We start from the raw sequence: 15,129 nt of genomic DNA on the forward strand, positions 1-15,129 counted from the left end.
TCTTCTGCGTATGTGTGAGCTGAGTCTGGAGTTTGGGTTGTGGTGGGCCAGTCCACGGCAGACACTAGCACAAGTGAGAGCTAAGACAGGGAACAGGCCATGCCAAGTTAGGCCACAATATCCACCAATTCACATGAGATTGGGGATGGGCCAGGCTGGGCTAGGCTGTAGCACCTGCTGGCAAATGCCAATACTAGGGGTGGGCTGTCTCAGACTGGGTTGTAGCACACGCTGGCACACACAAAACCCAGGGCAGAAAGCAGACCTGGTAGGAACTTTGGAGACTCCCCTGCTGGGGTGCTGCTTCCACTGTTAATTGTGAGAAGTAGGACTGGGGGTGAACCAGTCTGGGGGTTGTCTAGGCTGGGCTAGGCTGCAATGTGTGAACCAATCAGGTTGGGCTTTAATGCCTGCTGGCAAGTGCTGGGACTGGGTGTAAGTCATGTCTGGTTACACTGCAGTATATTCTGGCAGGCGCAAGATCCAAGATTGGGAATGGGCCTGGTAGGGGAAATGTGGGCACTCCCCTGCTGGGCTACATTTTCTGTTGGTGAACCTGAAAGCCAGGGCTTGGGGAGTGCCAGGCTGGTCAAGACAGCAGCACTCGTTGGCATATGTGTGGGCCATGTCTGGAGGTGGGACTGGCTAAGCTAAGATGCAGCACTCATGGATGTGCACAAGAGCCAGGCAGGATATGGGATGGGCCAGGCTAGGTCACAGCACATGCTGGCACATGCAGAAACCAGGGTTGGAGTAAGCCTGGTGGTTACTGGAGGTTGCCTCGGCTAGGCAGCAGCACCTGCTGTTGTGCTTGAAGACTGGGTCTCTGGTGGGCTGGGCTGGACTATGCTGCAGCACCCATTAGTTTGTGTGAGAAATAGGGCTGGGGGCAAATCTGACTAGGCAGCTGCATCTACCAGTATGTGCATTGACTGGTATAGGTGATAGGCTGTGCCTGGCCCTGCACTGGTTGGCCCACATAAGAATCAAATCCGAGGTCATCCCAGGTGAAGTTTCTTGGGGAACTCCCTAGCTAACTGGCTGGACTCAAAACCCAGCCACAGGAAAAATCACAATGTATGTGTTTCAACTTTGAAGTGCATGTATTAGAACTGGGCCTTCTCAGTTGATGATGCCTGTGGAGTGCCCAGATGCACATGGGAGACATGACAGCCAGATCATCTAGGCCAGCAGAGGAAGTCGAGTGTCACACCAGAGGATGGAAAACAGCAGGCTGGACCATTCTCCTGCTAAGCTTTTTCACATGATCCTGGGCCTGTGGATGCACTAAGGTGGACTTGGTCAGCCAACAGACCTGGGAAAGATATTCTGAACCCTGGTGTTCGAAGCTGTCGATGTCTTAGGACTATCAAAACCACGAAAGCAACAATGACCTTGGAACACTCTTCTGCACATTGGGGTCTCTAACATGCCATCAAATGATTGTTTCCCATTCTTGGGTGCTGATGTAGTTTGACAGCAAGGAGTAGTCACTTCTCTCCCCGCCCCGCCACCCCGCCATGGACACAGGAGAAAAAAAATTGGGACATTTGTCCCATCCACCTTTCTCCATATGTGTCAGCTCATCTCATCCTAGTCAGAGACCCACATGGGCCTGCATGTAAATATTTATGTATGCATGTAAATAATATTATGTAGATAATATTAATATTAATAATAATTAATATAATATGTTAATAATAGATATAAATAACATTAAAATGATATTTTAGAAATTAATTTCTAAGAAGTCTGCTTTATTATAATTTTATTTCTCACATTCTTAACTAAAATAGTACAGCCAGATTTAAATGTTACAAAATAACAAGCAGTACTAAGTAAAACCAACAATGTATAATCTTTTACTTTTTCTCCATTTCTTGATCTCAACCATCACAATGCTGAATTTTTCCCCAATTCCAACAATATAGTTAATTTACTGTTACATTATGTTATTCTAAATCACTAAATATCATGGATCATTTTCTAGCTTACTTTACAATGTAGTGAAATCTTTATTCTTACATTTCATTCATTCCAATGAATGAAAATATTACACACAAACTTAGATTCTAAAGCTACTCAAGCATTCTGATAAAAAAGAACAAGATTTTGCTTAAAACTTATTGAAGAAAAAAGAAAATAAAAACTGTGCTATATACTATGTTGCCTTTGCTTCTATCCCGGCCTTTCACCACTTAAAAAAATGCTTTTTCTTTTTATCAACCACAGAATGAGGGGATGACTCATATTCTACTTGTCTCTGGAGGGCTTGATGTACAGCCCCTCAAACGTGCATCAGCCATGACTTTAATGCGAGCCCTAGCCATAACTCTGGCTTGGGCTCGCTCTTCCTCATCTTTCAAAGCCTCCTGATACCAGAATGTAAAGGCAGTAGGAACAGTATTATGGGCCTTGGCTAAAAATTCAAGGACTTTCATTTTATTTATTTTAGCATGGGCTCTGGGGCCCCACAGGAATTGATAGCATGGAGGGATACTATCAGGCACCTGCTGGTACTCTAGGTATTTTGCTTTCACCAAATCAATGGTGATGAGCTTTTGGGGCTCCCCAAAAAGGAAATGCTTCTTCCCAGCATATATTCCCATCAAATTTAACAATTGCCATATTTGCTCCTCAGTGGCACAATTTCCCCTTGTGAAGATCACACCTAAGATAGTCATTAGCAAGCCAGTTATGGGGATTCCTCCATTATCACCCGGATTTTCATCATAGCCTATCTCCAATTTGTTGATGAGGATATAGATGTGCCTATTGAGATCCAGCTTCTTTATGTCAAGGCCAAAGATCAGCTCCATGTATTCAGAAGCTTTCATCAGGATCTCATGGAAATAGCTCTTGGGCAAACCAATTACATTTTTCAGAATATCTGCCTTTGAAACAGGCTCTCTCATTTGATATTTGCGCAGCAGGTATTGCACCAGAAGAACTACTACCTTGTCTAGAGGGCCTTTAGTGTGGTACTCAAAGACAGACTGGACCTGTGAGGATCTTGGCCTTCCCCTTGCTCGGTTATTGGATCTTGCATGTGAAACAGGTACAGCAGCAGTGTTGGTGCGTGGAGCTCTCGGAGGCTCTTGAGGACTGCTGGTGGCTCCAGAAGTAGCTGAACTCTTGGGAGCCTTCTTGACACAAGTAGAAGAGGGGGAACAGGCTGGTTCTTCCACTCCTGCCATGGCTGGAACGCCCATCACATTCTGGTGCTGTTCTCGAGCCTGACGGCATTTTGCACGGGCGCGGAGCTTACTCTTCTGACCCCTAGGCATGCTGACAGGTAACTCTGTGACCTGGGAGATAAGAGTGAGATGCTTGAGTCACTTCAGCTGGGAGTTACCTCACTGCTCCCATGGCTCTGTGAGGTCCTCTCTCTCTTGGGTGAGTGACTGCCTCAGCCTTCACTCGGCCAGTATCATGTAGGTCTGGCATACACCTGAGACTGCAGTTTCTGGTGACTGTGACACTTAGTTTTGACTCAGTTTAGTGTCAACCTGCATGGCCAAGAGACAGGCCCAGTGCTCCTCCCCCAACCTTTGGAAGTCAGAAAAATCCAGACTCCAGTCACTGGAAACTAGGATAGGAAGATGAGTTTAAAACTATGCCTTATGTTCAGATATGGGTTTAGTGTGTTGAGATCCAGATCCAGAGAAATTCCCAAAGTCCCCGTCCCTAGGCCAGTACCCAGCCTCTAGATCTGCCCTGGCATCAGAGACTTATGTCCTGGTGAGACAAACAGATGCTGCAGCCTGCATTACCTTCCGCATCTCACAAACTTGGTGCGCGTCTATGAAACAGTACAGACCTTGCAGGTGCAAGACTCAAGTACAAGCCAGCTTTATGTTAGCTTCATCCTTCCCTCAGCCATGGGCAGGCATAAAAGGAACAAGACTCTATCCGCTGTGAAGCACAAGATTCCAGCCCCTGTGGAGCACCAAATTAAGCACAAGACTGCGTATTGGACTGGTAAAACCATCACTGGGCACATGCTAGCGGTCCCTGAGCCCAGGTTGCTGATTATAGATGAATCCCCTGAATCTGCCTCCATCTCAACTTGAGACATACAGCTCCAAGTCATCAGACTTCTATCTCAGGCTGGCATTGGTTGTGGCAGCCTTGGGGCTATAAGCACACATCAACATCTGGCAGATCATAGCAGACTGCTCCTTGGCCCTACCCTATGCTGAATTAGTCCTGGGAGCGTGTGTGCTGTGGGTGTGACCTGGTATTATTGCCTAGGTGGCCACAAAGCTGTTCATGCCTTTTCTCCTCTTATCACAGGGACCATAACATGGAAACAGTAATTGTCTGCTTGTGGGAAAAATGGCAGGTGATTATGAAGATACTGCATAGAAATCTGAAGCTGGTACTGTGGGGATACAGGAGTCTCTGCTAGCAATACCACAACCCAACCAAGTCCTTTTTAGCACAGATCCTCAAAAGAACCCTCTGGGATTCCATCCACAGAAAACTGAAGGCTGTGCGCCCACTGTTTCACATCCTGCCCAGTGGTCTGCTGTAACCAAAAACAACATGGCAGTGGCATAAGAGATATTTATGTCAGTGGAAACAAATAAAAATCCCAGCTATCAGCCCATACGTTTCCAGCTAACTGATTTTTTGACAAAGGTGTTGAATAATACACTGGAGAAAGGACAATCTCTTCAATAAACAGTGCTAGAGAAACTGGTAACTGCAAATACAATATTCAAGTTTGGCCTCTACCTCCCACTTTATAAAAAAAATCAGCTCAAAATGAATAGAAGAGTCAAATGTAAAGAATGAACCTCTGAAAATACTAAGAAAAGAGTGGAAACACCTCAAGACATTGGCATATGCCACACTCCCTTAGGTAAGATGCCTAAAACACAGGACCCGGTGCAGTAGCCTAGTGGCTAAGGTCCTCACCTTGAACGTGCCGGGAGCCCATATGGGCACTGGTTCTAATCCCAGCAGCCCCACTTCCCATCCAGCTCCCTGCTTGTGGCCTGAGAAAGCAGTCAAGGATGGCCCAAGGCTTTGGGACCCTGCACCCTCGTGGGAGACCCAGAAGAGCTCCTGGTTCCTGGTTTCGGAGTGGCTCAGGTCCAGCCATTGTGGCCTCTTGGGGAGTGAACCATCGGATGGAAGACCTTTCTTTCTGTCTCTCCTCCTCTCTGTAAATCTGCCTTTCCAATAAAATTAAAAAAAAAAATCTTAGAAACAAATAATAATAAATAAAAATAAATCTTTAAAAATATATATACCTAAAACACAAGCAACAAAACAAATGGGATTATACTGAGCTAAGAAACACCTACAAAGTAAAATAGGAAACTGATAGACTGGAATAAAATATTTTTAAGCTATTCATCTGACATAAGATTAGCATCCAGAATATATAAGCAACAACAACAACAAAAAAACTAAATGAAATACCCCAAAAATTCAGTTAATAAATGTGCAAAAGAATGGCAAAAAATGTTACATTTTACTAGCTATCAGGGAAATTGTACAATAAAATATTATATGTCACTGCAATTTGAATAGTTATTACTAAGAAGACAAAAACGAATAAATGTTTATACTGTTTAAAATATTTCATTGCACCCAATAAAAATTTGCCAGGATAGGATGTAAATTGAACTCTTGTTCAACAGATTCTTTTTTAAAATTGTGCGTTTAGTTCAGACAGAGCCTGGGATACCCTGCTCCTCTCTTGCCAAGGTCTCTCCTGTCAGACCTGGGGAATCTGAAGCCCACACCAGGATCCTGGGATCGGCTACCGGGTCCCACGTCCGGAAGATACCGACGGCAGCCCCTCGCCATTGGGGACTCCCCCCCACCTGTCCCCGTCTGTCGCCCCACCCCATACCCGCCACAAGTTTACTTCCTCACAATTCCGAATGTCGGGGAGATCTCTACATCAGACGACGATCCAACACACCGCTTGTACCTGGACTCTGACCAGAAGAGAAACTCGGGAACCGCTTCAAAGTGCGCTGAGAAGTCTCTTCGCTTGTACCTAATGCTCCTCCTTCCCTCTATTCCAGGCTCAGTTCAGGGTTACACCTCCCACCACTTAAAGCTGCCCCTCCTGTGCCAAACCGATCGGTTCCGCCAGACACCGTGGGGACAGGTATTACTTCCTGTCATCCCAGAAGAACCCCTCGTAAAGGTCTAACAGTCTAACGGTCTAACGGTCTAACGGTCTAACGGTCTAACGGTCTAACGGTCTAACGGCTCAGTTATATTACCTCTTTTCTTGGTGGGTGATTACTGAAGATTTCCCTCAGGGTTTTTCACCACCTGTTTAAACCTTGGAAACCCTCTCAGCTTATCTGAAGTGATTACTTTGACTCAACAGCCACATCTCCTTGATCTCAGTGTTTAGAGGGTTCCGGAAGTTTGCTACGCCCGATTCTTTTTAAAGCTGATAACATGGGTCAAACTCTTTGGAATTCCCTCTAGTTGGGCTAAGAAGTCCTGTCACATCGAATTTGGCCCTTACCTAATCCTAGGCAACAGCGGGAATGCCTCTAAGCCAATCAGTATCACGCCTCTGAGGTTGACGCCTTTACTTCCCTGAGAAGTCACAGCGATAGAACAAACGGAAATCAAGGTTAGCCACTTCCGGAAATCCTTGCTAAAAGTCTCTCCTTGGCAGCAAAGGGGCGGGTCTTGGTGATGCTGATGCTGATGCTGTTTCGAGTTTGAAAGTTCCCTTACGTACTCACAGAGGCCATTTCCTAGCTGGGGTTCCACCCCATGGCATTCTGAGTTAGCCAAAGCTAAACCAAGCCGCTGTGCTTGTTAGGCTTCAGGTTCCTGAGGGTGAATTGACGACACTTCTAAGCCTCAAAGCCATGAAGGAACCTTATAGAAATGTCTATAGTGATGGACCACTTTAAATTCCATGTGGGTGATTTTTTTTAGTAAACACATGGATCTTTTATCTTCACTGAAAATTGCTGGCACAGAATCTATTTTGTATTTTAATTTCTTTCAGGTTACTCTAGATACTCTGAATATTAATCCTATGTCAAAGAAATACTTTACAATATATCCCGAGTAAATTTAATATCATCTACAATGGTTCTCCTTCAATCATGGAAACATTTGAACTGTGGGCAGCCCTCTACTCCGACGAATACCTGCTTCTACTAGGCCAACAGAAACAGCCAAAAGAACATGTCTTCTGGTGCACAAAGTCAGAAGAAGCAGCGAGAGGAAATCTGAGCTGGAGGTATCGGAATCCTGTTCAAGACATGCCTACATTCGGCATTTATTTGCAGTCATTAGCTTAAGGAAATTTCCCCTCTGATGTGACCCCTCCTTGGAGCTGCCCATATGCTCCACTCTGATATGCCTTCTCTTGCTTCAACTGCCACTCCTCACTAATCCCTCACTAATCCCAACGTCAGTCTTGGTGGTGGGAGGGTCACATACACAGAAGAAAAAAGTATCCTTTCTTATCAAATATCAACACATCTTTCAGGCCCTGTATAAGAAAAAGGATGTTCCAAATCAGCAGAGCAGTGAAAAGATGTAGCTTTCCCAGGATCTATTACTACCAGGAGTGGGTGGTACACAGGAGCTAGCTAGAGGCTGCCTGGTATGTAGGAAGAGAGACAGCGAGCCTTTAGTCCTCTCATCTGATAAATCTGCCCTTTCTGATAACCCTGCAACTTCATGCTCACGCAGAGGACTCAGAGATTCCCAAAACGATCTGTAAGACTTGTCCCCGTCCCCACCAGGGTCACCAGAGCTCCGATTACCATCTGCCCTGGGCTCTTTGGACTTGCGTTATAGGGAGCTTTCTACTCCAGTCCTCACGATGGCATGGCCCTCATTAGCTCAATTCATCCTATGTGCGCCTATTGCCTTTTCCTGGTCATGCTGACTCAATTCTTCTTTCACAAAGCAAACAGAAACATTTTTACTGCCATGGAACTTGAAAGCGTGTGCCCAGAGGATTACTGGCACTCAACACACCACTGCAGATACAGCCTGCTCTGCCAAAAGAATGGTGTTTGTTGTCTCTTTAACCTACTTAGAAAACAATGAAATAAAAATTGAATTAGCAGTTACACAATATAATGTGCCTCCAAATTTTTCCCCAATTTTAAAACTGATCAGTTTAAATGCTTGTGAAAATACTGTTGACAGGGAATTTTGGTAAGAGTTTAAAATTTTACAATCATTATGCTGTACTTTAATTAAATTTATACTTTTTACTTTAAAGATTTATTTTTATCGGAAAGGCAGATTTACAACGGGAAGGAGAGACTAAGTGAAAGATCTTCCATCCAATGGTTCACTTCCCAAATGGTCACAATGGCCGGAGCTAAGCTGATCTGAAACCAGGAGACCTGAATTCAGGTCTCCCAGGCAGGTGCAAGGTTCCAAGAACTTGGACCATCCTCTGCTGCTTTCCCAGGCCATACGTAGGGAGCTGGATGGGAAGTGGAGCAGCAAGCACACTAACTGGCACCCATATGGGATGCTGGCACTTGCAGTTGGAGGATTAGCCAATTGAGCCATCATACTAACCCCTAAATTTGTACTTTCGTACATCTTTCTTAAAAGAAAACATCCATTTTTTTGCCCAAGAATTCATGTTCATGAATATTTCAGTTTTATTAATCATGGTAATGAATGGGAAATAACTTATGTATCCATCAGGAGGAAACGATTAAATTAATTATAATACACATGCCCTTTAGAATTCTTGGTAGTTACAGAAAAGTATGGTGAATTTATGTGTGTTCTCACACACAATTCCTGTGTTCATTTTATTAGCAAACAAGAGGCAGAATGATATGTATATCGTTACACAGATAAACTTAAAAATTAATAATATATTTTCCTAGCATAGCATGCAAGAAAAAACCTAGCATTTACTTAAAATTAAGAGACACTGAAACTGTAGCTGAGGCGGAGTGAGCTCAGGGGCCACTTGTGATGCCATTCAAGTGCCTTGGCCTGGAAATGACAGATATTAATTCTGTCCATATGTCAGTGATATGGGTACTTACAAAATTCTTTTTTTTAAAGATTTATTTATTTTTATTGCAAAGTCAGATATACATAGAGGAGCAGAGACAGAGAGAATGATCTTCCATCTGATGATTCACTCCCCAAGTGACCACAACGGCCAGAGCTGAACTCGATCTGAAGCCAGGAGCCAGGAAACTCCTCCAGGTCTCCCACGCGGGTGCAGGGTCCCAAGGCTTTGGACTGTCCTCGGCTGCTTTCCCAGGCCACAAGCAGGGAGCTGGACGGGAAGTGGGGCTGCCAGGATTAGAACCAGCGCCCATAAGGGATCCTGGCACGTATGAGACCAGGACTTTAGTTGATAGGCCACCGCGCCAGGCCCCACAAAATTCTTTATACCTACAATTAGGTTGAGAATGCAGTTTCCCCATGTATCCAAGAAGGACAAAACAAGAAGTATTTGAACACTTGCAGTCTCTCCCAGAAACTATTCCATAATAGGTGCTCAATTTAAAAAAAAAAAAAGCTATAAACATTTGTTATGGCAACAGCCTCTTCATTCTTGGAGTAGTTTCTGAAAAGGCCGAACCGCCTTAAAATTTGCCATTTTTTTCTAGTGCTGATTGTGTGACAGGTGTTTTCAAATACAGTATCATAACTTTCTTCTGAAGGACTGTATAAACTTCAGCAGATTTGCCTCTTGACACTAAATAGCACTTTTCTCCACTCACCTTTGTAATAACCTCCATAAATGGATAATTTGCTTTTTCCATTTAGTACCTGGTCTAAAGCACAACTTTCAGATCTCTGTTTCCCATCACTTGATGACATGCCTGACCACACTTGTACAGGAGTCCTTAGACATAACAAAGAGTCAGATTTTCCTCTGGGGCAGATAAAGGAAAGAGTAAGGAGGAAAATGATGAATTATTTGTCTCCTAACATGCCTGCCAGGAAGTCATTTTCTGCATGAATGATATGCTGAAATGTTGTTCCAGAAGACACCTGAAACGGGGCAGGCATTTTGTGCAGTAGTGGAACGCCCACATTCTGTCTTGGGTGCCTAGATTTAAGTTCTGGCTTCCCCTCTGATTCCGGCTTCCTGCTTGTGTGCACCCTGGGAGGCAGCAGGCCATGGCTCAATTACTACCCATGTGGAGGTGAAGATGGAGCGCCAGCTGTTGACGTCAGCCTGACCCAGCCCTGACTCTTGTGGACATTTGGGAGTGAAGCAGTGGCTGAAAGTTCTCTCACTGTCTGCCTTAGTCTCTTTCTTGCTCTCTGCATTTCAAGTAAATAAACACATTTTTTTAAAAGATACTCATATCCTTATTTTTAAAATATAAATGTTATATTGTATGGCCAGGACACACTAAGGTGATGAAATAACTTCAGATCAAAATACTGTATTGGAGTATCCAGGAGAGTCCAACCTAACATGACGAAACTTACAAGTAGAGAATTTTTTTTCTGGCTGGAGGCTGAGGAGAGATGTCTTACAAATTAAAGAGGTTCCAAGTGTGATGGGGATTCAAATGTGTGGGCCTGGAGAGATGTTCTGAAAGATGATGACAGTTGAGAGTCAGCAAAGAAACCAGGCCTCAGTGTTATTACTGCAAGGAGCTACATTTTTCCAAGAACCTTGATGTTCTCATAAGATTTTTTTCCAGGTTCTTCCTTTAATGGGACTACTAGCTCAAAGCTTGGTTTGAGCAACACGATAATAAACCCAGCCGAATCATTCCATCCTTCACACCTGTGGAAATGTAGATAACATACCCTACAGTAACAATAATGTGTAAATCACTAAATCAGTGGTCATTTATAACAAAAATTATAGAAAACTATGACTGCTGGGAAAGCCTACAGAGTTGGTAATAATTCAAACTCGTCCCTGCACGGTAGCCTAGTGGCTGAAGTCCTTGCCTTGCATGCGCCAGATCCCATGTGGGTGCCAGTTCATTTCCCATCTCCCTCACTTCCCACCCAGCTCCCTGCTTGTGGCCTGGGAAAGCAGTCGAGGACAGCCCAAAGCTTTGGGACCGTGCACCCGTGTTGGAGATCCGGAGGAATTCCTGGCTCCTGGCTTCAGATCAGCTCAGCTCTGGCCGTTGTGGCCATTTGGGGAGTGAACTAGCAGATGAAAGATCTTTCTCTCTGTCTCTCCTCTTTATAAATATGACTTTCCAATAAAAACATCTTTAGAAAATTTTTAAAAAGATTTCAAGATCTGTAGATAGTTGTTTCCTAGTGATTTCTCAGTCTTTTCTCCTCAAAGACAGCAGGGAGACTCAGGTTTGTGATCACTTAAGTTACACTTGCTTATTAGCATATGAATTTAGCAAAAAATAATTCAAAAGTTCACCACACTAAGACTACCTCTCTTTGAAATGTATCTGGTTATCTCCTCTCTTCTACTTCTGAAATTGATTTTTTTCCCCCTAAGATTGACAGCAGTAGATTTTGTACTGAGTCTAATTTCTCATGGCTAGCGGCTAGCAGATCAGAGAATAATGAGAGTGTTCGGAGGGCACTCAGGGGCTGAAGTAACTTTTAAGGTCTGAAGTAACAATTAGTGAAAGGTCTGTTGTTGCCAGGTGCCTCAGTAACAGATGGGACCCACCTGGGGTTGGAGCCCTCTTATGGTGGGGATAGGGTAGGTGAGTTTAGAATGTTTTCTTTTTCTGTTGAGCATGGGTGCAGGCTCCAGCTGAGGGCATAGAGGGGAAGACTGTAATGCAGGAAGCTCTCAGGACAGCACGTGTGTGTTGGGACCAGGAAAGCCTCAGATCTCCATCCCAGGGCTAGAAGCATGAGCAGCTCGGGCAAACGAGGCCCTCCGAAAGGCCCAGGTCGTGTGGACTCCCACTTGCTCCTTCCTTCTGCAGGACTGCTTTTGGCAGTTGAACATGGAACTTTTCTTTTCCTTCCCTCAGAGACACCGTAGAGTAGTGAGGAGACAGACTCAAGATCTTCCTTAGACTACGGACAGAGGGAAAGTGCAGTGTAAGGGAATTCATCTCTGCACTATTTTCTAGGAATCATATGCAGCTGAGAAAACTGCAAAGTTCTAGTTTTAGAAAGATTTATTCATTGGAGAGGCAGAATTAGAGCTGAATCTTCTCCTCTGCTGGTTCATTCCCCACATGGCTGCAGCCACACAGTTGAAGGACTCACAGTTTCCTGAGGCCCAAGACCTCCTTGCCGCAAAGCATTCCCAGCAGGTGCTTCTATTTAGACACCCTTCCCCTCCTACTTCATGCTAAGATTTGTCTTTTAGCTCTTAGGGTAGATTTTATTTCTTACATAATATAATTACATATATCCTCCCATACTTAGTGCAGAGGTTTCCAAAGAACACTCAATTAATGTTTGGGAAATAAATTAACTAGCATGCAAAAGGCATTAATCCTAAATATTTTTGCATAACCTAAGCATATTCAATAGATAACTGTTAATTTCACAGAAAAAGGGGAATGGAAGTTGCAATAATTAGCCCTATTTTACCTTTCTTCTCTCTCTTTCTTTCAAGATTTATTGTATTATTTTTTATTGGAAAGTCAGGTTTATAGAGATGAGACACAGAGAAAAATCTTCCATCTGCTGTTTCACACCCAAAGAGCCCACAATGGCCGGAGCTGAGCTGATCTGAACCCAGGAGCCAGGGGCTTCTGGGTTTCCCACATGGGTGCAGGGTTCCAAGACTTTGGACCATTCTCGACTGCTTTCCCAGGCCACAAGCAAGGACCTGGAAGGGAGTGGAGCAGCCAGGGCATGAATTGATGCCCATATGAGATCCCAGCTCATGCAAGGGACATTAGCCACTAGGCTACCACACTGGGCCCTGTTTTCTGTTTCTTTCTTTTAAAATTTTTATTAATTTTATTTTTTTAATAATGATTACATGGTTGATCAGGGTGGGAAGAATTGAGGTTTAGGGAAAATTGGATGAACTCATTGCTTCCAAATTTGCTATGTCTTCTTGTTCCTGGGGGAATGGGAGAGACAAAGGGGTAAACCACTTTTGACTTTCCACATTTCCCAGTACCCAGGAATGAGGAACCACCACCTCGTATCAACCCAGAGTCTCCGTGTACATATTCCTAGGGTTCTGTCCAAGTGGTTTGGACAGTTCTGAAATACTGCCGCTTTCACTGATCCTAGGTCGTCACCCTCCCAATGTCCATTGGTTCTCACTGAGATTTTTTGCTGTCATTGTTTGTTTGGGGTAGTTGTCCAGTTTGTTCTGTTCTCCTTCTGCTACAGCACCAAATGTGCGGCCATATTCTCCTTTTCCAACAGGGCCCATGTCCACTGCTCCACCTTTTTCATTAAGCAGTACGTGTTCTTGCAGGCAAGTCCAAGTACCCAGGCCAGGCAACCTGGATCCCCCACTCTTGGGGCTCACAAACCTGACATCCACCTATTAAGTGGGCCCCAGGACCAGGGACAGGAGGCATAAGCCCCACTGGATACCCCACCACTGGGGCTCATCAACCTGGCACCCACCTTACAGGTAGGCCCTAGGACCCAGGCCAAGTGACCTAAGCCCCGCCTAATCCCCCATCCATGGGGCTCATAAATCTGACACGCACCTAGAAGGTGGGTCTCTGGACCCGGGTCAGGTGACCTGAGCCCCGCGGAATCCCCCATCCCTGGGGCTCAGGAATCTAGCACCACCTATCAGGTGGGCCACGGGACCCAAATGAGACAACCCAAACCCTGCTGGATCCCCCATCCCTGGGGCTCATGAATTGATACTCACCCAGTAGGTGGGCCCCAGGACCCAGGCCAGGAGACCCAAGTCCCACCATATCCCCCACCCCTGTGGTTCACGAAACCAACACTCACCTAGAAGGCGGGCCCCAGGATCTGGGTCAAGGGACCCAAATCCCACCAGTTCCTCCGTCCCTGGGGCTCAGGAACCCAGATCCCACCACATAGGTGGGCCCCAGGACCTAAATCAAGCTACCCGAGCCCTGCCAGATCCCCCTGGGACTCATGTACCCAGTCCCTGCTGGGCCCAGGCTGGCATGACTTGCCTCACCTTAGCATCTACAGTCTTAGTGTACAGCCTAGCCTAGTCTGGTCTGCCTCTGTCCCAGCTCCTGCTGGTGGGTGCTGCAGTCTATCCCAGCCCAGTCTGATTGCTGTCCTGGTCCTAATGTGAACTGGCTAGTGTCGCTGCCCGATTTGGCTCCTCCTGCCCCCTGTCCTGGTTCTCAGATCTTCCAGTATGTGTTATGTGCTGGCGCGGACTGGTCTATCCCCAGACCTGACCCACATCTAGGCTGGCAGGTACGGTAACCTGACCTGGTCTGGGCTGCTCCTTGCCTTGCTTCTTGCTCTCACCTGCACTGACTATATCCCAAACTCCTCCATCGAGTCTCCTCCCAGTGGCAGTTCTTGCACACACCAGTGGGCCATTGGTCCAGGTTGACTTTCTCCACCTCCTGTCCTGACAAGAACAGTGGCCTTGCTCAACCCAGTCACACCCATTCTGCTTTTGTTGTTGGGTGTTGCAGCCCAGTGATAGCTGGTCTGTGCCCAGACACAGCTTTCACATGATTCAGCGGGAGTCAAGACCTAGTCTGGCCTGTTCCACACCCAACCTGGCTCTCATGAGTACCAGTGGGGGCTGGAGTCAAGCCCAATCTGTTGTTCCCCAGTCCCAGTGCACACCCACACCAGTGCAGTCTGTAGCCATGCACAGCCACGCCTGCTGCCCTCAATCCTAGCTTCATGCTCACCAGTGGGAACCCCAACCCAGCTGAGATGTCCCCTTAGCTCCCCAGCAAGGCCTGACCCCATCCACCGTTTTTGGGCAAGCCAGCAGAGATTGCAGTCCCACAGGGGTGAGCCCACATTGCCCCCACAAATTCTGCTATCAGATCCACTTCTCTCACTCTTGTTCTCCCCTCCAAACCAATTTGGTGTTAGTCCCCTACTTACATACACATGTCGTGGACTTATCTATGGAAGTACCTGAGCTGTGATTCCTAACCTGGGCATAAAAACCCTTAAGACCTGGGCATAAAAGGCCCTTCTGGGGCAGCCACATAACCTGGCTATAGGTACTCTGTGGGTCAAAAAACCTAACCTCCAGGATGGAGTGGTCCTGGAGGCCCGCTGAGCTTC

At 45.8% G+C, this 15,129-nt stretch overlaps 1 protein-coding gene across 1 annotated transcript; it reads right to left on the bottom strand.

Moving 5' to 3' along the window:
* Positions 1–1,918: 1,918 nt before the first annotated feature.
* LOC101529052 (melanoma-associated antigen B10-like) lies at positions 1,919–5,968 on the bottom strand. Its single transcript, XM_004587959.2, has 2 exons — positions 5,893–5,968; positions 1,919–3,308 (listed from the first exon to the last, which is right to left on the bottom strand). The coding sequence occupies exon 2, from the start codon at positions 3,285–3,287 to the stop codon at positions 2,247–2,249; it is 1,041 nt and encodes a 346-aa protein (XP_004588016.2). The 5' UTR covers positions 3,288–3,308; positions 5,893–5,968; the 3' UTR covers positions 1,919–2,246.
* Positions 5,969–15,129: the final 9,161 nt, after the last annotated feature.

The sequence above is a fragment of the Ochotona princeps genome, chromosome X (assembly GCF_030435755.1).
Source record: "Ochotona princeps isolate mOchPri1 chromosome X, mOchPri1.hap1, whole genome shotgun sequence".
Classification (NCBI taxonomy): domain Eukaryota; kingdom Metazoa; phylum Chordata; class Mammalia; order Lagomorpha; family Ochotonidae; genus Ochotona; species Ochotona princeps.